Raw genomic sequence first — 21,624 nt, 5'->3', positions numbered from 1 at the left:
GACTGAGACATAATTCAGAGTGAATGATTCCGTAGTTGCTTGTGTATTCGTGAGGTTGTACCACATCGCCACTAATTCCAGGACATTTCCATTCCCCGAAAGAAACCCCATCGCTGTTCGCAGTCACCCCCACCGCCGCTCCCTGGTCCAGCAGCTGCCGTCCGGCTTCCTGTCTCTGGACTTCCCCACTCGGAGGGTTTCACACACAGGGAGCCTCACTCCCAGCAGTTTCTTCCGGCTCCTTCGTGTTGGGGGTGGTGGCTTCACTCCTTCACCGGCTGAGGAGGGGTGCTCCTTCTCTGGAGGCGGCGCATTTTGTTTCTCTGTCTTCTGCTAATGGACGCCTCGGTTGTTTCCACTGTTTGGCCATTGTGGTTCTGTGAACACCATGTGTAAGGCCTGTGTGCACGTGTGTTCTCAGTTCTCCTGGGCACACATGTATGTGCCTGGGAGTATAACTGCCAGGTCACGCGGTCACTCTGTGTCTAACATTCTGAGAAATTGCCCAAGTTGTCCCCAGTGGCTGCAGCATCTTACACACCCACCAAGAGCACGTGAAGGTTCTGATTTCTCCATATCTCGTCTTTCTGAGTTAGCCATACCGTTCTGGCGGTATGCAGTGGCACCTCACCGTGGTTCGATCTGCGTTCCCCTGGTGGCTCGCATCAAGCGTCTTTCTGTGGGCTTATTGGCCGTTCCTGTGCCTTCTTTGGAGAAGTGCCTGTTCAGGCCCTTTGCCCCCCTTTTCACTGGGCTGTTTGTCTCTTTACTGCTGCGAGGCTCCCTCCCACCTCTGAATAACAGCTCTTTACCAGAGTATGACTTCCCAAGTATGTTCTCCCATTTTGTGGGTCAGCTTTCCGCTTTCTTGATGGCATCATGTACAACATGGAAGGTTCTAATTTAGCTGGTGCCTAACCTCGCTGCTTTTCTTTGGTTACTTGTGCTTCAGGCGTCATAGCTAAGAAGCCATTGCCTAATCCAAGCTATGAAGGTCTGCCCACTTCCTCCTGAAAGCTGCCTATGTCTTAGCTCTTCCGTGTAGACGTGGTCCATTTCGAGTTCACTTTTGTATATGGTGTGAGATAGGGGTCCAGCTTCACCCCTTTCCAGGTAGGAATACAGCTGTCCCAGCACATTTGTTGAACTGTCTTCGCACCTTAGTCAAAAATCAATGGGCTGTGGAGTGAGTTTATTTTTGAATTTTTAGTTTAATTCTATGGGTCTCTATGTCTACTGGGCTGCTTACTTTTTGTCATTAATAACTTTTGCTTTGGAAAGAACTCACCTGCAATGCAGGCGACCCCAGTTCAATTCCTGGGTCGGGAAGATCCGCTGGAGAAGGGATAGGCTGCCCACTCCAGTATTCTTGGGCTTCCCTCGTGCCTCAGCTGGCAAAGGATCTGCCTGCAACATGGGAGACCTGGGTTTGACTCCTGGGCTGGGACTATCCCCTGGAGAACAGAACGGTTACCACTTCAGTATTCTTCTGGCCTGGAGAATTCTCCATGGGGTCCTTGGGGAATATGGACTATACAGTCCGTGGGGTCACAGAGTCGGACAGGATTTTCACTTTCACAGCAGTGTTCTAAGGGTTGCATGGGGATGCTTTCTGCCTGCACACGCGTGTGAGAGCATCACACATGCGTGAGAGCATGGGTGTACAAGGCCTGTTTTCTGTTAGCCTCATTAGAAGGCCCTGAGAACGTGGTACCGTGAGCCTAAGGACCGAGACTGAAGGGGAAGGGCCTGCCCTCCTGGCGCCGGGCTGACTGCAGCCGGGACGCTGTCCCCCCCGACCACCCGGCTCCCCGGGGCTGCTCACAGGGCTGGGGGCTCTTGTTCCTGTGGTTTCTTCGCATGCTCCCAGGAAGCTGTCACTCGACGGACACAGACACATGAACAGGAGCAGTCCACAGGGCAGGGGCAAGGGCGGGCTCCCCAGGCACCAGGCCTTGCTGCCATCACCGCTGCTGAGACAGAGACCTGCTCTCCTCACAGCCGGGGGCCTGGCCTCCCCGGCAGACAGCGCGTCACCTATCTGAGGAGCAGGGCTGCGGGCTGGGTGTGGCCGGTGAGGCCCCAGGGTGCGCGAAGCCCAGGGTGCAGGACTGCGGCAGGCCCGCCCGCCAGCGCCAGGGCACGGGCGCTGTAGTGCTGGGCTCTCGGGGGCGGCGGGGCTGCTCTGTGGGCAGGAGGGCGAGCCTGCTGTGGCCCCTCCTCCTCCATGGGGCTGGCCAGGCTGGGGCTGGGGCTTCTGGGTCAAAGGCTCCTTCCTGCGCTCCTGCCCAGGGCATCCGAGGGCTGCTGAGGCCGGAGTCCTCGGGGTGTTCTCGGGTCACAGCCCACACTGCCCCTTCAGAAACAGTCCACAGCAACTGTCCAGGGTCCCCAGGCCGACCCTCCCGCCACGGTGCAGGCCGTCAGAGATGTCTGATGCCTGTGCCCCCGAGGCGGGTGTGGGGCCTGGCCTGGCGGTGAGGGCCCCGAGTCCTGGGGGAGTGGACTGCGGGACCACTGGAAGATCTCGCCCCAGCCACGGCGCCTTCATGGAGGAACCCTCTGGTCAGGCCCCAGGGCGCCCGCTCATGAGTCCCGTGATCTTTGGTGGGAACCAGGCGTCCCGTGCTCCTCCCTGCCGTTCTCTAGCTGCCCCACCCGGCTTTCCCCAAAGCTGAACTCGGGTCATCTCCGTTGTAGAACCTTCCAGAAGCACAGCAGTGCCAGCCCTCAGCACAGCCAGCCTGCAGCGGCTCAGGCATGGGGCACTGGGTTAACTGGCAGCAGGCAGGACGCGGGGGACCCCGGGGAGCAGACAGGAGGAGGAGGCTGGAGCGGCAGGCGGGCTCCCGGGCAGGAGGGCGCCACGGTAGGGCCAGCGGGGCCGTGAGGGGCTCAGGGAGCACGGAGGGTGAGGAGCCATCTGCTAGGTGCCCTGGGCCAGCACTCAGGACCCCCTGTCTTCCAGGAGCTCGTCCGCGAGGGCTGCCTCCTCAAGCTCACCAGGAAGGGCCTGCAACAGAGGATGTTCTTCCTGGTAGGTCGGCAGGCACCGTCCGGGCGGGGCCGAGCCGTCGGGGGCCATGAGGGACATGGGGACGCCCCGGGCCAGCCCCCAATCCTGGTTCTGGGCACGGGGTACCTGTGTGCAGGCCAAGCAAAAACAGGAAGGTAGAGAAACCCACAGAGCCGCGCGGCAGGGACACCCTGCTCCCGCCAGTCCGCAGGGCCTGAGGCCTCCGGGCGTCCCTGCTGCCGCCTCCTTCTTGCCATCTCGATGGATTCGCCCCCTCCTGCAGGAGAGCCTCTCAGGACCACCACCCCACTCTGCTGGCCCAAGAGGCCTGCTGTTCATGTGGTACTGGTCATCTCTGGTCAAAATCACAATGGAGTAGAACAGAAAAACAAAAAATCCCTTTTTAGCAAAAATCTCCAGCAAACTGAATAACCACCCACGAGCCCTCGGAGTGAAGCTGGTCTGACTAGGGCCGCTTGTTTTTAGAACTTGCTCACCTAAAGCTCTGGTCCCTCAGTTCTCAGACATGCTGCTGTACGCAAGCAGAGACGCCGCGGGGAGCGGCCATTTCCAGATCCGGGGCCTCCTCCCGCTGCGCGGCATGCTGGTGAGTGCGGGCGCCAGGCAGGCGGGCTCACAGCCTCTCTCGGTCCCCTCCCCCCGCTGTGGCTGCCCTCCTCGGGGCTCCCATGGCCACACCCCCCGATCACGCCCACCAGCACCTGCAGGACCAGGCCCGGGTCCTCCAGCACTCCACCTGCCAGCCCCAAGGAGCCCTGTCCTTTGGCAGGAGAGCCCACAGGAAGCCCGGGCCGGGCGCTGGGGCCACAGCGCCGCTGGAGGGATGGGGCTGACACCGCGTGTCTGAGAGAGAAAGCTCAGCCCCTCATCCCTCTGATGCCGCACGCTTTACTTCCCTAATTTTATTCGCAAACCTCTTCTCTCCAACGGCAGTTGTGGCTCCTTGTGGCGCCACGATCTGCTGTCGCGCACAGTGTTCGGGTGGTGACACGCATGCCCCCACCTGGATGGGTGAGGGGGCCGAGGCCAGCACCCGGCTCGCAGCCGCTCCCAGTGGCCGCGCCCGAGTCCTGCGCGCGGCCGGGTGACGAGGCACACGCTCCACGCCGGTGCTGTCCGGGCCTGGACCGCACCGCATGCTGCGTCCACGCCGCACGCCCGCCGTCACAGGGCAGCATGACGCTGTCTGACGGGCAGGGCGCCTCGTCCTGACGTGCTGCAGTCCATCCTCTCCGCAATCACTGGTTTTTGTGGTGAGACACCCCCGCAGACACTGACTCCCTACCGTGTGAACCTCCCTCCAACCTGGAACCCATCCTGGGACCAGCAAGCGTGGGCAGCCGCGTTCAGGCTTCTGCCGTGAGGATGTGCTGTCGGGCAGCGAGCCCGTCTCGCTGCAGCCCCGCCAGGCCCCCTCCGCTGTGGGAGGCGGGTGGGCTCCCGTGTCGGTCCAGCTCCCCTGGCGTCTGCTGTGCAGGTCCCCTCTGTTCTGAAGTATAAGTGACATCATCATAGGAAAAAGGTGAAACTGCCGAGTGGAAGTCACCGCTTGCTGTGGTGCCCGGCAGGGAGCTCTGCGGGCCTCTGGCCGTCACTCAGGAGCGCATGCCGCAGGCTGGCTGTGCCTGCTGCTGGCTCTGCTCGGCAGCTCATCTCAACAGCCTCTGCTCTCACCACTGGCTCTGGAGCCCTGAGCGCTGGACCAGGCTCTCACCACTGGCTCTGGAGCCCTGAGCGCTGGGCCAGGGAGCTGGGCCCCAGCTCCCTGCACTGGACACTTTGCTGTGTCTGGATTTTCGGGATGAGAAGCAGCGCCACCGTTTCTGTCTTTCGACACATCCTTAGTGACGTCCTTGAGATAAATCGTGTGGGCCAGGGCACTCTTGACTGCTCACTCTCCGCGGCTGCAGAAGCATCTGGCCGGGTAACTTTCCCACCAGGTGTGTGTGCACCTGCCTCTGCCGCAGCCCTGGGCACCGCCCCACCCTCCACGGTGTGGAACGCTTCCAAACCCTGCCAGGCCTCGGGTGCTCACCAGGCCAGTCATTGCTTTCCCTCTGCCTCCAGTTTGGTTTACCTCGGAGAATTTAAACTCCATCCAGAGAGATCGTGTTTGTCTTGCTCCTAGAACTGCACGTGGCACAGAGGCCCTGCTTGTTGAAGGTGTGAAGGTCGCTGTTTTCAGTCAGGCAGTCTGTCCATCTTTTCCTCTGGGGTTTCTGTCCTTGCTGCGGGCTCGGAAAGTCTTTCTCACACCAAGATTGTGTTGCCAGCTTCTTTCCTGATACACTGAAGTGTTTTATTTTTCTAACTAATCTGCCTAAAATTTGTTTTAGATGTTTTTAGAGAGATGTAACTTTTCCTTTTTGTAGTCAGCTTTCTCATCATTTGTTGAGTCCTTCATGTTTCTCACTGACCCCAAGGCTGCCTTGATCGTATGAAACATTCTTGTGTTTATACCTGGATTCTTTCTGGAGGCTCTGTTCCTTTCTGTCTGTCCCAGCATCAGTCTGCACGCTTCTCCTTAGTGGTTAGTCACTGCATCGGTAAGTTCCTTCTCGTATCTGTCCTTTTAAAAAGTCCTTTGCTAGTCTCAAGTATGTAAGTAAGTTTACTCACTTCTAAGTAAACTTTGGAGTCATTTGGATGAATTCCTTCAAGGAAAACGACTAAGATTTCTGTTGAACTGTATTAACCTATTTAACTGAGAGGAGATGCCATCCTGATAAACCCTGTCCTGCTGCCTGCCGCTGCTCAGGGTTTATGTTAGATTCTGACCTGCAGGTCCTGCGTGGGGCACCCTGGTTGGCGTCCCGTGTTGGGGGGGGGGGGCGGTCACCTATAACCAGCTAGTGCTGGGGACAGACACCCCACGCTCACTCCTGACTGTGGAGGGAAGGCTGGCGGCCCTAGGCGGCGGACAGTCACTCCCTGCCGGCATGGAGTCCTCTGCCGGTCTCCGGAGGTCCGCTCAGGCTTTGGCAGCGGCCCCAGCACGTGGGAGCGGCCACCCCGCTCTTTGTGGCGGGCGCAGTGGGTCCTGTCAGCCAGCTTCGGAGCGCCAGACCGTCCTGCACCTCTGGGACCGCCCAGCTTGCTATGGGACGGTGTCTTGTCTCTGCCTTAGGTCCAATTAGGGAATGCTTTTTCCTGGAGTTATTCAGTCCCTTATCATCACAGTTAGTCTGTGTGGATTTTCTTTGAGTCTTTGTTAGGTTTTGGCACCACTTTATAGCGTGAATTGTCCGACTCTCTTTTCAACAAAACGCTCACCGTCTCTTCCTGTGCTTGACTTTCAGCTGATAGTGCTGGACCCGCCGGTGAGTAGCCGGGTGCCTGTGGCCCTCAGGTCGTCCACCTGGGTGGCAGGGCCCCAGCGGGGGCATCCCAGTGCCCCCTGTAGCCCCGGGTAGAGTCAGCGGGGGCCTGGTGCGCACCTGCGTCCAGCTGCAAGCTCGGGTCCCACCAGCCCCGCTCCTGGCCCAGACCCCCCTCTCCGCCCACAGGTGGAGGATCGGGAGAGTGAGCGGTCTGTGCCGCACTGCTTCACCATCTACGCGGCTCGGAAGACCATCGTGGTGGCGGCCAGGTGAGGGCTGTCCTTCCCCGTCTGCCTGTGGGCCCATGCCATGCATGTCACGGTCAGCGGGACACACGGCCCGGTGAGCACTGCTTCAGGGGAGCAGCTTCACCCTCAGTGGGAGCATGTGGCTGCTGAGACCATCCCCAGGACGGCCCGGCACTGCAGGCTGCCCCCTGCCCCAGAGCTGGGCAGCAGTTGGCCGCCTGGGCCACAGCGCAGGACCAGTGGACATTTCCCTGCCCCAGGTCACATCCCTGGGAAGGAGACCCAGGCTCCTGATGGCCTGTGCGGGCCCTCCGTGGGGATCGGCACTGAGCTGTGCCCGGTCCCACGTCTCCCAGAGGAGGGCCTGGGTCCTGCCGCACCCTGTGGGGTCCTGGCTGGCGTCAGAGCACAGCACACTCACCTCCCACCAGGAGACCTTGGCAGCTTAACTGTGACCCAGGCTTCAGGCACCCATTTCTGCACCAGAGCTTTAAAATCCCATGATTCAGGAACATACCACGATGTGGGCCAGCCCCAGCCAGCACGGTGGGTCAGGCTGGGCCGCCAGCAGCCCTGCCAGCCCTCAGGGCCTGCAGCACAGGGTGCCTGGGCAGGGCCGGCACCCCAACTCCCTGCCCCACTGCGGGATGGGGCCCTGCCCAGCGGCTGAGCCCCAGGCCTGTCCGCAGCACCTGGCTGGAGAAGGCCAAGTGGCTGCACGACCTGAACGCGGCCATCGACGCAGTCAAGACTGGCAGCGCTCCGGCGCCCCCGGCCTGCATGCTGTGCCCCCTGCCCCGTGGTGAGTGCTAGCCGAGCCCCTGGACACCGAGGAGGCCTTCTGGGGGCGGGGCTGGGGGTCGCCTGGGCAGCCCACCCACTACACCCGCATGCCCTCCTTCCATGGGGCACGTTTAGGGGGCGGTGGGCATGGGCGCTCTGGCAGGGAAGTGTGTGGCCAGGGTTCCCACAGCCTCAGCCAGGGCTGGCCTCTCCCCAGGGTTCCCCGACGAGGCCTCCATGGAGCCGGAGTCCGAGGATGAGGCTGGTGGGGCCCAGGGCTCCGTGGTGGGAACAGGCCAGCTCCGCGCCAGTACCGCCAGTACCACCGCGCACGTGTGCTGGTGCCGCCAGACCAGCGTATCCAGGGCCGACCACAGCGCGGCCGGCGAGGTGCGGCCGAGCGCGGGCGCCCCTGCTCTGCTCCCTCCCTGCAGCAGCGTGCAGCCTGCTGTGTCAGGCCCCTGGGCACCCCCAGAGCAGGTGGGGGCCAGGCCAGGGAGTGAGCAGGCAGCGGGCCAGCTCGCGGGGACCCATCGGACAGGAGGCGCCTGGGTGCCCCTCTGCCGTCTGTGCCAGCCCCAGGGTCAGGGGTGTGGGGCCCCAGCCTGAGGCGCTGCCTGTGCTGTCCATGGGCTCAGGCCTGGGGCCGCACTCGCGACGCCCAGAGGGACGGGGTGCCAGTGGGAGCACAGTGGGCACCACAGCAGGGCACGCAAGCATCACGCCCCCAGCCTGCGGGTGGGCGCCGCTGTGGGCGTCCCGTGGAGCCCCAGCCCTCATCCGGAGCCTCGGCCCATTCCCGTGTCTGTCCCGGGACGCTGGGGACAAGGAGCGCCGGGCTCGTCCAGCCTCTCCCTGCCCACTGGACCGTTAAAGACAGCGGCAGGGCCAGGGGAGGCGCCCAGTCAAGCCTGGGGGCGGCCCTCCGGGGCTGGTGGTCCCGGGACACATGTCCACAGGCGTTTCTCTTCAGAACCAGCTTTCTGGATACCTGCTGAGGAAGTTCAAGAACAGCAGTGGCTGGCAGAAGCTCTGGGTGGTCTTCACCAATTTCTGTTTGTTCTTCTACAAAACTCATCAGGTAGGCGGGGGCTCCACCTGTGGGCGCTGCAGCCTCACAGAACCTGCCTCTGGGTGGGCAGGGCTGGGCGCCTGCCGAGTGAGCACGCCCTGCCACCTTCCAGGACGACCACCCCCTGGCCAGCCTCCCGCTGCTGGGCTACAGCGTGAGCCTGCCCAGGGACACTGACAGCATCCACAAGGAGCACGTCTTCAAGCTCCAGTTCAAGTCCCACGTCTACTTCTTCCGGGCCGAGAGCAAGTACACGTTCAGGAGGTAACTGCAGAGGCGCCAGCCGTGCCCACTGAGGACTGGCTGCGCACTCCCTGGGTCTAGAGGGGCTGCTGAGCGCTGCTGCCGGGGTTTAAGAGGCCCTTCCCTCTTGACTTGGGATCGTTCTTGGGAAGGTGTTGGGGCACAAGCCCGCCGATCTGAGGACCAGAGCACGCCCTGCCTCCCAGGCGAGCAGTTGGTGGGGCGGTTCTGACCTCTACGCCTCCTCTCAGGTGGATGGAGGTGATAGAGAGAGCCAGCGCCTCAGCTGGGAGGGCCGGGACCCCTGAGGAGGAGGCCTGAGGCCCACCCTTTCCCAGACGCAGACAGCCGAGCAAGCAAGGCCAGCACGCACCCCACGACTGCTCGTTCCCCCAGGAGACTGGTGGCAGGCGAGCCTCTGGCGCCACCTGGCAGGGAGTGCTGCCCTGGGCTATGCGAGGCGCCAGGAGGGCGCGCAGGGGAAGCAGGTGCGCTCTGTGCAGGCAAGGCTGACGCTGCCCCGCCCTCAACCACCTGCCCTCCTCCTCCTCCCGGGCCGGGCCTCCCGTCAGGCTGGGTGATGTGAGGGGTCTAGGCACAGAAGCCTCTCTGGTGCCCCCTGGCCCACACTTCTGAAAAGTGGACAGTAAGCCCCTCTAATTTATCCCAAGAAGTGTACGGTGCTCATGCGCCAAGTGGCTGAGAATAAAAGGCTTCTTCGTGCTTGGTCCCACGTGCTGCCTTGCCCTGCCAGCTCTCTGGCCAGCGGCCGCTCGTGCCCACCTTGGGTGAGGAGGCCTTGGGAGCCTGAGCACCCCGTCCGCCACCAGCACATCTCAGTTCAGGTCTTTATTGAAAGTGGCAGGAGCCTCTCAAGATGCTGTGAAAACTAACACCTTAATCTCAGAACACCTAGGGAAGCAAGGAAGTTTGATTTTCTTAAAAAAAAAAAAACAATCTGGCCAACACGAGTCCTTATGAGAAGACACAGTGCCTGCTCCAGCAGCATAGGCGAACCTACGGCTGCCAATGGTGGGCAGGCCAGGTGGGAGGTGGCAGGTCTGCCCCGCGCGAGTCCCTGCCCCTCCGCCTGGCAGCGAGCAGAGCCCCAGGGGCCAGCCCGGCCTCGGGGCCTCAAGGAGACCAAGCCCGCCGCCTCCGCTGCCTCTGCCTAGCCGGGAGGGGACGTGGGAGGGGACGGCCCTCTGCGGGGCGGGGGCACGGCCCATGGGGTGAGGCCAGGATGGCACAGGGCCCTGGTCAGCACAGCTCCAACCTCACGGCTCCAGGTGGAGACTCTCCTCCCGGGTGCAGACAGGGCTTCAGCGGGTTGAGGTCAGGTGGTTTCTGCTGTGGGAAAACCTGCAGACCAGAGGCCAGGTCACTGCTCCGCCCTGGCCGGGGGACACAGGACCCGCAGAGCCAAGCCCCGCCCGGCGAGGAGGACCCACAGCAGCCCGCCGCCCCCAGGCCCTCACCTCTGCACCCGCTCCACCAGGTGGGCCATGAGCTTGTCCGAGATGCCGGGGCAGGACTCCTCGGCCAGGCTAAAGGCGTTCTCCAGCTCCTCCAGCGCCCCCGCGCCCCCGCCGCGGAGCTTGTGCTTCTCCTTAAGCTGCGCGGACGCCCCAGGCTCCTGACTGGGGGCCGAGGGGCGCCTCCCGCCCCGCCCGACCTGTGGCTCGCAGCAGGAGGCGGCGCTGCCCCACTGTCCCCCCGAGCGCCGAGGACGGGCTCCCAGGACGGGTGGGGCCTCCCAGCCTGCCCTGGCCCCTGCGCCCCCCTCCTCCAACCACGAGCCTTCTCCCAACCCCAGTCGCAGAAGCCCGCAGCCTAGATGTGCGTGAGTGGCCCGGCCAGCCCCGCCAACCTGGCCACTGGGACTAGGGGCCCACTCACACCCCATGGCTGTGGAGGCCGCACGAGGAAGCAGCCTGGCCGGGGGGCTGGAGACGGGTCAGCCTGCTCGCCCAGCACACAGAACAAAGGGGCAAAGGGCACACACCTCTCTGGACACCCACCCGGCAGCCTGACCTCAGGCCAGCCCACAGAACAGGAACCCGAAGGGGGCCCAGCCAGCCAGGGTGTGGCCACGCCTCCCACCCACCTCACACCCCCAAGGTGCCAGCCCCAGGAGCGCAGCTGCGTGGCCCCAGGAGCCCCCGTGCCCATGGACAGCCCACCTCCACCAGCTCCCCTCCCCACCTGCCCTCTTCCCCTCCGGGCACCGCCGGCCCAGGGTGGGAGCCTGCCCACCCCCACCTCCCTTGGCGCGGCTCCGCTGCCTCCTCTCAACATCCACCCCTGCTCCCGGGCTCCAGGGCCAGCGTCACCCTGGGTGTGAACCTGGCCACAGCCCACTGCTGGTGACTCACTCCTGGGGATGCTACTGACTGCCCTTGAGCAAGTGACACAGACGCTGGGTCACGTGACCAATGGGGAGCGGCCCTTAAGGGCTCCCTGTCCAGGGCCTGACACCCAAGACAGAAATCTCCCAGGCTCTCTCTAGACGAAGGATCACCCCGTGTCTGTGGTTCTAGATGAAAGGTCCCAGGATAGCAGCTCATGTTCAAAGCCCCCCGGGGCCCCAGAAGACCCTGGCAGGCTCGGGATCTTGAGGGTCACCTGAGGCCGGCTTATCCCGGCCATCTCTGGTCCTTCCACTCAAAACGCCGGGTCCAAGGGGCCAACCTCATGAGCCCCGAGGGACCCAGACACCCTGTGCCGCACCAGCTTGGCCCTCACCTCTCCAAAGACGGGCCGGACCAGCGTGGACAGGCACTGTGACCTCGGCTGCCTCTTGACGGGCTCTGCCGACTACAAACGCAGAGCGTGCAGAGGTGAGCAGAGCAGAGGTGGCGGGGCGTGGGCAACTGCAAGCCACCCCCCAAGTCTGGTCTCCTAGGAGCCACCCTGGGGGAGCGGCGTGCCCAGCAGGTGCCCCCACAGCCCGCTCCCTACAGCGCGCCCGGGGCCAGGCCGACCTTCTGGGGGCCATGCAGGGCCGTCCCCTTGTGCAGCTTGCCGTGCGGGCTCGGCCGGATGGTAGGGGGAAACGTCCAGATGGGCCCCTGCTCTCCATCCTCGGGGTCTCCGTCTCTGAAGGGGACAGTGGGAAGTCACACGGGGCTGGGGGTCAGGAAGGCCCTGAGGTGCACTGGTTCACAGCCCCAAAGGCCGACCCCTGCCCTGGAGAGCCCGCCTCAGCCCCACGGGAAGAGCAGGCCCTACATGTCGGAGTCCTCGGAGCTGGACTCCTCGCCATGGCCCTCCGACCTCCAGCGCTTGTAGCGGTCGATGAGCTCCGTGAGGAAGGAGGTCTTCTTGGTATAGCGCGTGATGAACTTGTGCTTCAGGAGCTCCTTGGCGGTGGGCCGCTGCCGGGGACGCACAGGGGTCACCAGGCGCCAGGTAGCCGAGCGCTGCCTGGGGAGCCCCTGGCGCTCAGGGCAAGAAGGCCTGGGCTAAGCCCGGGGCCTCAGTGTCACTGCCGCCGCTGGGAGCCTGGTCAGGGGACCCCAGGTGGCAGGGGCGCCTAGGGGGCTGGGTGGCTGCACACCGTCTTCCCCAGGGGAAGGGCCTCCCTCCAGACCCTCCTGGCCTGGGCTGGGGGCACAGAGGAGCCCGCCCTGGCACAGCGGAGGGGCCTCTGGCCCTGTCACCTCTGAGCTCCCACTACAGACAGACAAACAGCACGCCACTCCATACACGCACATGCGCGTGCACACACACCCCCCTCAACTGTTCTCTGGAGCCCAGTGCCAGGGGCCCCAACTACGCTCAGCCATGCAGGCCTCCTCACCACTCACGAGCTGGGGGCAGGAGGCGCTTACAAATCGGGGGTCCTTGTTGAGGCAGGCCTCCACAAACTCCTTGAAGGGCTTGCTGTGGTGGCCCTCGAGCGTGGGCGGGCTGTTCTTGGGGATCAGGAACAGGACGCGCATGGGGTGCAGGTCAGAGTTGGGAGGCTCGCCCTTGGCCAGCTCAATGGCTGTGATGCCCAGCGACCAGATGTCGGCCTGAACACAGAGCCACGGGGCCGCTGCAGCGCAGGCCGCCCGCGCCCTGCTGCCCCCGCCCCCGCGCCCGCGCCCTGCCGCCCCCGCGCCCGCCCCCCGCCCCGGCCCACCTTGAAGTCGTAGGCCGACTGCTTGATGACCTCGGGCGCCATCCAGAAGGGGGTGCCCACGAACGTGTTCCTCTTGATCTGCGTGTCCGTGAGCTGCCCCGCCACCCCGAAGTCTGCCAGCTTCACATCGCCCTGCTCTGAGAGCAGCACATTGGCAGCTGCGACACAGGACCGTGGGCGTCACCCTTCGTGCCGCCCGAGGAAGCGCCCCCCAGCCTGCGGCCAGTCTCCCAGGGAGGTGCGCCCTCAGCCCCAAGGCCATGGCACACTGCCGCCGGGCGCCCGAGGGGCCCGCGCACACGCGCCCTCAGCTGGCCCCAGTGCCCGTGACGGTCACCACTGAAGACCCTGCGCACAGGAACCGCCCTCCCGGCCAGATCGCTCGACAGGCGGCGGGGGGCCTGACTTGCCTTGCTCTGCCAGTCACGCCCCTGCAGGCTGGCCCGGCCACACGTCCACCCGCAAGGCTGCTCTCAGCCCTCCCGTTCACAGGCTAAGTCAGGGCCCCCCAGCCTACGTGCAAGGACACAGCGCTGAGCCGGCCCTGTCTGTCACTAGGACAGCGGGACCGCCAGGTCTCCAGGGCCCCGCGCGCCCCCAGGCACCTTTGATGTCGCGGTGGATCTTGCGCTCCGAGTGCAGGTACTCCAGGCCCTTCAGCACCTCCCGCAGGATGGTGGCAATGCAGGCCTCCTCCAGGGGGCCCGGCTTCAGCTGCAGGCAGGGGCCAGCGGGGCCTCAGGCCTCCCCACAAAGCCTGCCCAGCCCCTCCCCACCGCCCCAGGCCCAGCACTGACCCTGAGCACCCCCGCCTCAGCGCCGAGGGCAGGGACCCCCTGCACGTGGGCGCCTCCTCTCTCTGTGCCCACTGTGTTTTGACTGCACAGGTCTCGGTTACACCACGTGAACTCTTAGTTCCAACACGTGGGACCTAGTTCCCCAACCAGGAATTGAACCCAGACCATTAGAAGCGTGGCGTCTTAGCCTCTGGACCACCAGGGAAGCCTCTTTACCCACTTTTGAAATTAAAGTTTCAGACAGCTATGTGGGAGGTAACAGCTGACACCGGGGATGTGGCCACACTCCTGAGCCTCCTGCTGGGGGCCTAACCTCCTCCCCACAGGCCAGCAGAGGACCCGGAACCCTCAGCACCAGCTGGGTCCTGAGGAACAGTCAGCCACCACGACAGGGAAGCAGGGGAGGCCACAGGAACCCAGGGTTCAAGGACAACCCCCAGACAACTTCTTCAGTCTGGCCCTGCCCACCGGGCCCCCCAGCCCCTGGGGCCCCCAGCTCACCAGGTCCAAGGCGGAGCCGCCACCCAGGTACTCCATGATGATCCACAGCTTCGTGCTCTGGGGCGGAGAAGTGTGTCAGCAGGGGGCAGCAGGCAGCACAGGGCCCGACACGCGCCCAGCTGTACTGACTCAGCCAAGATGCCCACCGGGAACAGCGGTGGCCGCCCGTCTGGCTCCCCTAACCACACCCCTGCGCAGACACTGCAGATGGGCCGAGCCCATGTCCAAAGCCCCTGGGAAGGGCTCCGGCTCCAGGGGGCCCCCTCTGCCCCAGGAGGGGCACAAACGGGCCACTCCAGAGCCAGCAGCTCCCTGCTCACACCCTGCCACCCCCAGGCTGCCCTCAGGACACGGCCGGGCCCCTGGCCCTGGGCGTGGTCGTCCCCTGGGGGCCCAGTCCACGGTCCCTCCCGTGGGGACCCCCGCCCTGCAGACCGGGCCCGGGGGGAGAGACCCAGCCAGGCCTCCTGAGCAGACCGGGCCCGCCAGCCCCGTCCCCACTCTGGCCACAGGGGTCCCAGCAGCAGCCCGTGCGGGCGGGGCACCGTCTCGGGGGCACCTTCAGGTAGGAGCCGAAGTAGCGCGTGATGTGGGGGCTGTCGCACTGGCTGAGCACGGTGATCTCCTGCTGGATGTCCTCGATCTCGTCCTCCGCCTCCTCCAGGTCGATGATCTTGATGGCCACCACCTCCTTGGTGCGGTTGTCGATGCCCTTGTACACCTCCCCGAAAGAGCCCTTGCCGACGCGGTCGAGCTTGGTGAAGAGCTCCTCGGGGTCCACTCGCGAGTGCTGGGGACGGGGGCGAGCAGCTGGGTCAGGGGCGGACGGCCAGGGAGCCCCCGCCCCGGGCCTTTTCTCGCTTCTTACATCCCTTTTCATTCAGAAAACCTAAAGCTACCTCCACTCAGGGGCAAACGTCCCCAGAGAGGACTGAGAGGCTGAGGCTCTCGCCAAGAAACCAGGGTCACAGGGAAGGCAGATGGGCCATGCAGCTCACCCCTGTGTGCCCACAGCCCAGACGTGGGGAGGACCCAGGGAGGCAAGTCATGGATCAGGAGGGACAAGGAGGTGGAGCACGGGGAGCTGGGGGCAGCTGGACAACGGTGCTGGGCAACGCTGTGAGCACACGGGGCCGGCCTCACAGGCCGCTGGCTCCGTGGGCAACAGCCTGACCACGCTGGGCCATCAGTCATAACCAACTCCAGGGAAGCCTTGCAGGGTGCAAAGAGCTCTCTCACTCAGCTTTCTAAACCAAAAACTGCTCTAAAAACTGAAGCCTATTCATCAAAGGAAAAAAACAAAACAGGTATTAAGTGAGTTCTCCCTGCACACCTGGAAGCCACACCCCTTAAGGAGAGTCCTCAGGAGAGTGATGCCCTCACCCCAGCATGGAGCTGGAGACCCACACTCCCCTGGACGTGCAAATGGACAGAGAACCACCCTTCTCACCTGGGGCTCAGACTGGAGCACAGACCCACCCGACAAGGCGCAGAGCCTCAGACAGGCTCAGCGCCAGGACACGGCAGCACAGGGGTGTCCACAGAGCAATCTGGCTTTCGACCTTGACCCTCAGTGTCCAGGCCTGAGACAGCTCAGCGTGGGGCTGCGTGGAGGACAGCGGGGCATCCCTCACCCCCACCTGCGTGGCCCCCTGGGGGCCGAGGTCACCGTGCACCCCCACAGCAGGCGCTGGAGACCCAGGACCCCAGTGGCGCTGGTCGGCTAGCAGGGAGCCTGGCATCTGGTCCACACAGGGGCAGAGAGGGTCCCCCAACTGCACTGGGCCACAAGTCCACCAGACACAGCTCCCTCCAGACCGCACCACTGCCCCGAGGGCGCCCGGGCACCCCCCCGAGGCAGCACCATACCCACCCGTCCGTGCGAGCGCCCTGGCGCTGAGGGGGCTGGGCCAGGGCGGCCACTCACAGGCTCTGAGCAGAGTCTGGGGGCACAGGGCTCCCCCCGAGCAGGGCACAGTTCAGGGCCCACTGGCTCCAGACCGAGAAGACATGTCAACCCGAAACAGCCAAGAGCTGCCTCCCCTGGGCTGTCACCAGCAGGGAAGAGCTCACCCAACCTCAGAACGCCAGGTGAGCGGGAGAGGGCGCAGGCGGCAGCCTCAAGAGGGACCCAAGCCAGGGAGCCCAGGAAGCCGCCTCCTGCTCCCCCTCAGCCCCACCCGACCCCACGCTGTCTCAGCCCAGAGCACACCTCCGGTCCAGCCCGTGCTCCGAAGACAGGCTCCTCTCCCTCCGAGGTGGCCTCAGTGCAGACGTGGGGCAGGCTGGCCTGGCAGCACTAACGGGCACCATCGTCCCCCCAGCGCTCCCTCGGCCTCCCCTTCCCACCCTCGGGCCTCTGCCAGTGGCATCCCCGCCCCCCAGCCCAGGCCAGAGTTGGGTCTGGCCCCTCAGCTCTCCACAGCCTCGAAGGGGGCCCAGGGCAGGCCCTAACCAGAGGCCGGGCCCGGCAGGGGAGCAGGGAGCCTGGCCCGGCTCTCAGCCTCTTCAGGTCCCCATGGCTGCAGGCCGGGCGCCTGAGTGGACAGAGGCCCCAGCAGCGCACCCTGGGACAGCCTGCTCACAGCCTCGAGGGGGAGAAGGGAGACAGGGCCCGGGGCCCGGTTGCGGCGGCCCTTGTGAGACCCGGGTCTGGACAGCCGCTCGGGCTGCTCGCTTGGCCCAGACCACCGTGCTCTGAACCTGCCCTGGGGCGGCCCGGTCTGCGGTCACTGCTCAGCCGCCTGCACATCCACTTAGCACCACGCCCGCCGCTGGCATCACCCCCCAAGTGAGGGCTGGCCAGTGGCCCCCATGCACCCCACGACAGGTGGCAGTCACTTGCACAGGGCGCTTCCACAGCTGCACAGGCGTGGGCAGGAGTCACAGCCCGGCGGGGGCCCGATGCCCAAGGTTCCCCCACGGGGAGCAGGCCACCGCCCCACGCACACAGGGACCGCCTCACAGGACCACGATGACAACCATCTCAAGGAAAACAACGTCCTGTCAGGCTTCCTGTCACCGACAAAGACCAAGCGTCTCCACCCCTGAAAGGACAAAAGGGGCTTCCTTCCTCTGGGGTCCCTTCCTCAGCTCCCCTGAGCCCCGCTCCGTCCCCGGGCAAGACGCAGCCACCCAGGCCCCGCTGCGAGCACCACCAGCACCCAGGTGAGGGGCCGCTCACAGCGCCACGTCCGCACATGGGGGCCGTTCCTACAGCCCTTGACTTGGAGCCAGACTTCTCTCCCAGCATCTTAGTCCAGGGACTCGGAAGACGCACGTGTCCGAGGGAGCACGGGCCTGCAGCGGCCCACCTGCAGCATCAGCGCGGCGCCCTGGGGTTCTCCGAAGAGCCCAGGCATCTAGAGCCGACCTGACTCCAGCTCCTCCCCCGCGAGGACACACACTTTCTGTTCCTCCCAGGCTCCCAGTCCTCCCAAACTGGGCTGACCAGAGTGAGCCTGAGGGCTCAAGTCTCTTCGAGAGGCGCTCCCACCACCTCATAGCTGTCAGCCTAAACCGCACCCGAGCTGACCAGCTAAGAAGAGCAAAACCCAACAGCTGGGGTGAAGGACCACCGCACCAGCTGGGGCGCTTACTTCCCAGGAGCTTCCACTCACACCTGCCTTGCAGTAACAGAAAAGGGGGGGAAGTGTGGCCCACAAGCCCTGACGGCGGCTGCCCCAACCCGCCTAACTGTAGCCATCAGCCCCAGGGCACACTGTGGAGGGTCCCCTGGACTCAGGCAGTTAATGCACAGAGCCAGACCCCTCAAAGTGCCGTGGCGTTGGTAATTTCGAGAACCAACCAGCCAAAAAACAGTGGGCATCTCCCAGGCAGGCCCCTCGCAGCCCAGTGGCAGCCCTGTCCACCCAGCAAGAGAAACACACAGGCGTGTCCTCTGCCTTCCCCGCACACAGACACTCCCAGCCCCCCTCGTCCCCCTCAGGGCCGAGGAGGCCCCTGTCCCCCAAGCCAAGGTGCTGGTGGACCCTGACCCTCCGCGGCCCTCCAGACGCACAGACCCAGTTCCTGGGGCCCAGCCCTGTAACAGCGTGGGTCTCTACATACCTCCGGCTGACCCTGCACTGACGCTACACTTTGACAGGCTGGTGGGCTCCCGCCCCACAGGACGCTGCCAACGGGCGGACCCCAGTCAGCCCTGCACCCACCAAGTCTGAGCACCCGGCGGCTGCTCCCGCTTTGCCCAGGGCTACGCATCACGGGCCTCCACCCCTCCTCCCACACGCGCCCTAAGAGGCGCTGCTCTTCTGACACCCCCGGACCACTTTTCAAAAGACAGTCCTTGGTGAAACGGCCTTTCTCGAACTCTGCAGCCGGCGCCCCGTCCCAGGCAGCGGGCATACCCGCGCACCGCGCAGACGCCCACCCTTACCTGGTTGGCAAATCCCCTGAGGTGAGCCATGGCTGCGCGGCCCTCAGACCATCCGCCGCGCCCCCGGGAGGCCCCGAGATCCCGCCTGGAGGCTCTGGAACCCGCTTCAGGCCGCTTCAGTCAACTGGAGGGAGAGCAGACCTGCTCGGGGCCCTGTTCCGGGTACGCGGGGCTCCCCGCCCCCCCGGGGCCCGGCGGCAGCCCCCTCCTCCAACCATCTGGGGACCAGCTGGAGAAGGGTCCCCCGAAGGGCTCCCGCCGCGCACCCTCCGCGCCCGACCCTGCCTCAGGCCTCCCCGGGGAGCCCCCCGACGCCGCGCACACCTCCCCGGCCCCCACCCTTCCCCAGACCCCGGCCCCCGGCCAGGGCCGCCCCTACCCGCCCCGGGGCGCCTCGCCCCGCCTCACCCCCGGCCCCCTCCCCAACCGGCCCAGGCGCGGGCCAGCCCGGCGGCGCGCCCACCTCCGGGGGGCTCCATCCCGGCCTCCCCCGGCCCGCTCCGCAGTGCCCGCGAGGGCTCCCACCCACAGCCTCCACTCGCCCGCGGACGCCTAGGCCCTCAGCTCGCGAAGCAGCGGCAGTGGCGGCGGCGGCCGGAGAAAGCTCGGCGGCGGCGGCGGCGGCGGCGGCGAGGGCACGCGGCGTCGCGGCCCAGCACGGGGCATTCTGGGACAGCGAGTCCCTCGCTCGCCCCGCGCCGGGGCGCCCGCGGGCGCCGGACTGCAAATCCCGGCAGGCCACGGGCTGGAGCGCAGAGGAGGCCCGCAGGCGCGCCGCGGGGCGCGCTGGGACTCCGAGTCCGGCTTCCTGAGAGGCGCGGGCCTACGTCTCCCGGCAGGCCGCGGGGCGGGGCGGGGCCAGGCGGCGCCAGGGCCGGGCGGCCGCGGGTGGGGCCGCTCCGCCTTCCCGCCGCCTGGCCGCACCTGGGCGGACCTGGCCCGGGGCTCCGGCCGGGTCCTGCAGGCCTCACCCCTCTGGCGTCCGGGCTTGGGAGGGTGGACCGGGCCTGGAAGTGTCTTGGAATGTTATTAAGTCTGAAAAAGGAAGGCGCTTTTGACACAGGTCGGCCTGGGTAGACCTTGACAACGTGGCACTGAGTGACAGCAGCCAGACCCAGAAGGACAAACACGGTTTGCTTCCACTTGTATGAGGTCCCCAGAGTGGCCAGATTCATCGGTACAGAAAGGCGAATGTGAGTGTAGGGGGAAAGGGTGTTTAATGGGGACGGAGCCTCAGTCTGAAAAGATGAAAAGAGATCTGGAGATTGGCTGCATAACCATGAGAATGTATTTCCTGCTGCTGAAATGTACAGTTCAGTTCACTTCAGTCGCTCAGTGTCCGACTCTTTGCGACCCCATGAATAGCAGCACACCAGGCCTCCTTGTCCATCACCATCTCCTGGAGTTAACTCAGACTCACGTCCATCCAGTCCGTGATGCCATCCAGCCATCTCATCCTCTGTCATCCCCTTCTCCTCCTGCCCGCAATCCCTCCCAACATCAGTCTTTTCCAGTGAGTCAACTCTTTGCATGAGGTGGCCAAAGTACTGGAGTTTCAGCTTCAGCATCATTCCTTCCAAAGAAATCCCAGGGTTGATCTCCTTCAGAATGGACTGGTTGGATCTCCTTGCAGTCCCAGGGACAGTTAGGATGGTAAATTGTGATCTGTTCCATTCAGTTCAGTCGCTCAGTTGGAAATCCCAGGGTTGATCTCCTTCAGAATGGACTGGATGGATCTCCTTGCAGTCCCAGGGACAGTTAGGATGGTAAATTTTATGTGATCTGTTCCATTCAGTTCAGTCGCTCAGTGGTGTCTGACTCTCTGCGACCCCATGGACTGCAGCACACCAGGCCTCCCTGTCCATTGCCAACTCCCGGAGTTTACCCAAACTCATGTCCATTGAGTTTGTGATACCATCCAACCATCTCATCCCTTGTTGTCCCCTTCTCCTCCTACCTTCAATCTTTCCCAGCATCGAGGTCTTTTCCAATGAGTCAGTTCTTCACATCAAGTGGCCAAAGTATTAAAGTTTTAGCTTGAACGTCAGTCCTTCCAATGAACACCCAAGACTGATCTCCTGGTTAGACTCCTTTGGATCTCCTTGTAGTGCAAAGGACTCTCAAGAGTCTTCTCCAACACCATAGTTTAAAAGGATCAATCCTTCAGTGCTCAGCTTCCTTTATATTTCAACTCTCACATCCATGCATGACTACTGGAAAAACCATAGCCTTGACTAGACAGACCTTTGTTGGTAAAGTAATGTCTCTGCTTTTTAATATGCTGTCTACATTGGTCATAACTTTTCTTCCATGGAGCAAGCGTCTTTTACTTTCATGGCTGCAGTCACCATCTGCAGTGATTTTGGAGTCCAAAAAATAAAGTCTGTCACTGTTTCCCCTTCTATTTGCTATGAAGTGATGGGACCGCATGCCATGATCTTAGTTTTCTGAATGCTGAGTTTTGAGCCAAATTTTTCACCCTCCTCTCATCAAGGGGCTTTTCAGTTCCTCTTCAGTTTCTGCCATAAGTGTGGTGTCATCTCCATATCTGAAGTTATTGCTATTTCTCCTGGCAATCTGGATTCCAGCTGTGCTTCACCCAGCCTGGCGTTCCGTGTGATGTGCTGGGCATAGAAGTTAGACGCGCAGTCTTGATGCAGTGCTTTCCCGATTTGGAACCAGTCTGTTGTTCCATGTCCAGTTCTAACTTGCTTCTTGACCTGCATACAGATTTCTCAAGAGGCATTTGATCTGTATTTTACCACAGTTAAAAATGAAATGAAAAACAAATTAAGTTCTGACATACGCTACAACGTGGATGAACCTGGAAAGCGTCGTGTTACAGGAAACAAGCCCCTTACAAAGGAGCGAGCGAGGCATGACTCCATTCAGGCGTGTGCCCTCAGCAGTCCACGGACTGCATCCCGCCAGCCGCCTCTGTCCGTGGCATTATTCCGGCAGGAATACTGGAATGTGTTGCCATTTCCTAATGCATCCACTTAGGTGAGGTATCAAGAACAGACCAAGAGACGGAAAGTAGAATTGAGTTTCCAGGGGCTGGGGGATGCGGAAGTGGGGAGATACCGCCCAGTGGGTAC

General features: G+C 63.7%; 2 protein-coding genes across 8 annotated transcripts in view; one reads left to right on the top strand and one right to left on the bottom strand.

Annotated features, from left to right (window-relative positions):
• The window catches only part of FARP2 (FERM, ARH/RhoGEF and pleckstrin domain protein 2), a 99,687-nt gene extending 90,261 nt beyond the window's left edge, over positions 1-9,426 (top strand). For 3 of the 4 annotated variants that reach the window (XM_018039818.1, XM_018039821.1, XM_018039823.1), the window contains 9 exons: positions 2,969-3,037; positions 3,534-3,623; positions 6,337-6,357; positions 6,544-6,626; positions 7,295-7,407; positions 7,606-7,778; positions 8,362-8,469; positions 8,573-8,724; positions 8,955-9,426. In XM_018039818.1, the coding sequence (XP_017895307.1) occupies positions 2,969-3,037; positions 3,534-3,623; positions 6,337-6,357; positions 6,544-6,626; positions 7,295-7,407; positions 7,606-7,778; positions 8,362-8,469; positions 8,573-8,724; positions 8,955-9,024 (879 nt within the window). In that variant the 3' untranslated portion in view covers positions 9,025-9,426. The remainder of the gene's footprint in view (positions 1-2,968; positions 3,038-3,533; positions 3,624-6,336; positions 6,358-6,543; positions 6,627-7,294; positions 7,408-7,605; positions 7,779-8,361; positions 8,470-8,572; positions 8,725-8,954) is intronic. The other variant, XM_018039820.1, reaches the window with a different exon arrangement.
• On the bottom strand, positions 9,538-19,174 carry STK25 (serine/threonine kinase 25). Of its 4 annotated transcripts, none has more exons than XM_018039837.1 (12): positions 19,069-19,174; positions 18,527-18,650; positions 14,690-14,920; positions 14,131-14,187; positions 13,438-13,546; positions 12,833-12,990; positions 12,537-12,722; positions 11,935-12,080; positions 11,688-11,802; positions 11,449-11,520; positions 10,182-10,318; positions 9,538-10,065 (listed from the first exon to the last, which is right to left on the bottom strand). In XM_018039837.1, the coding sequence occupies exons 2-12, from the start codon at positions 18,554-18,556 to the stop codon at positions 10,026-10,028; spliced, it is 1,281 nt and encodes a 426-aa protein (XP_017895326.1). In that variant the 5' UTR covers positions 18,557-18,650; positions 19,069-19,174; the 3' UTR covers positions 9,538-10,025. The 4 variants fall into 4 exon arrangements, with proteins under 4 accessions (XP_017895326.1, XP_017895325.1, XP_017895323.1 ...); XM_018039836.1 differs by having other exon boundaries at positions 19,056-19,166; XM_018039834.1 differs by having other exon boundaries at positions 19,052-19,154.

The sequence above is a fragment of the Capra hircus genome, chromosome 3 (assembly GCF_001704415.2).
Source record: "Capra hircus breed San Clemente chromosome 3, ASM170441v1, whole genome shotgun sequence".
Taxonomy (NCBI): Eukaryota; Metazoa; Chordata; class Mammalia; order Artiodactyla; family Bovidae; genus Capra; species Capra hircus.
Note: the sequence above shows the minus strand (reverse complement) of the source record. Positions and strands in the feature narration are given on the sequence as shown.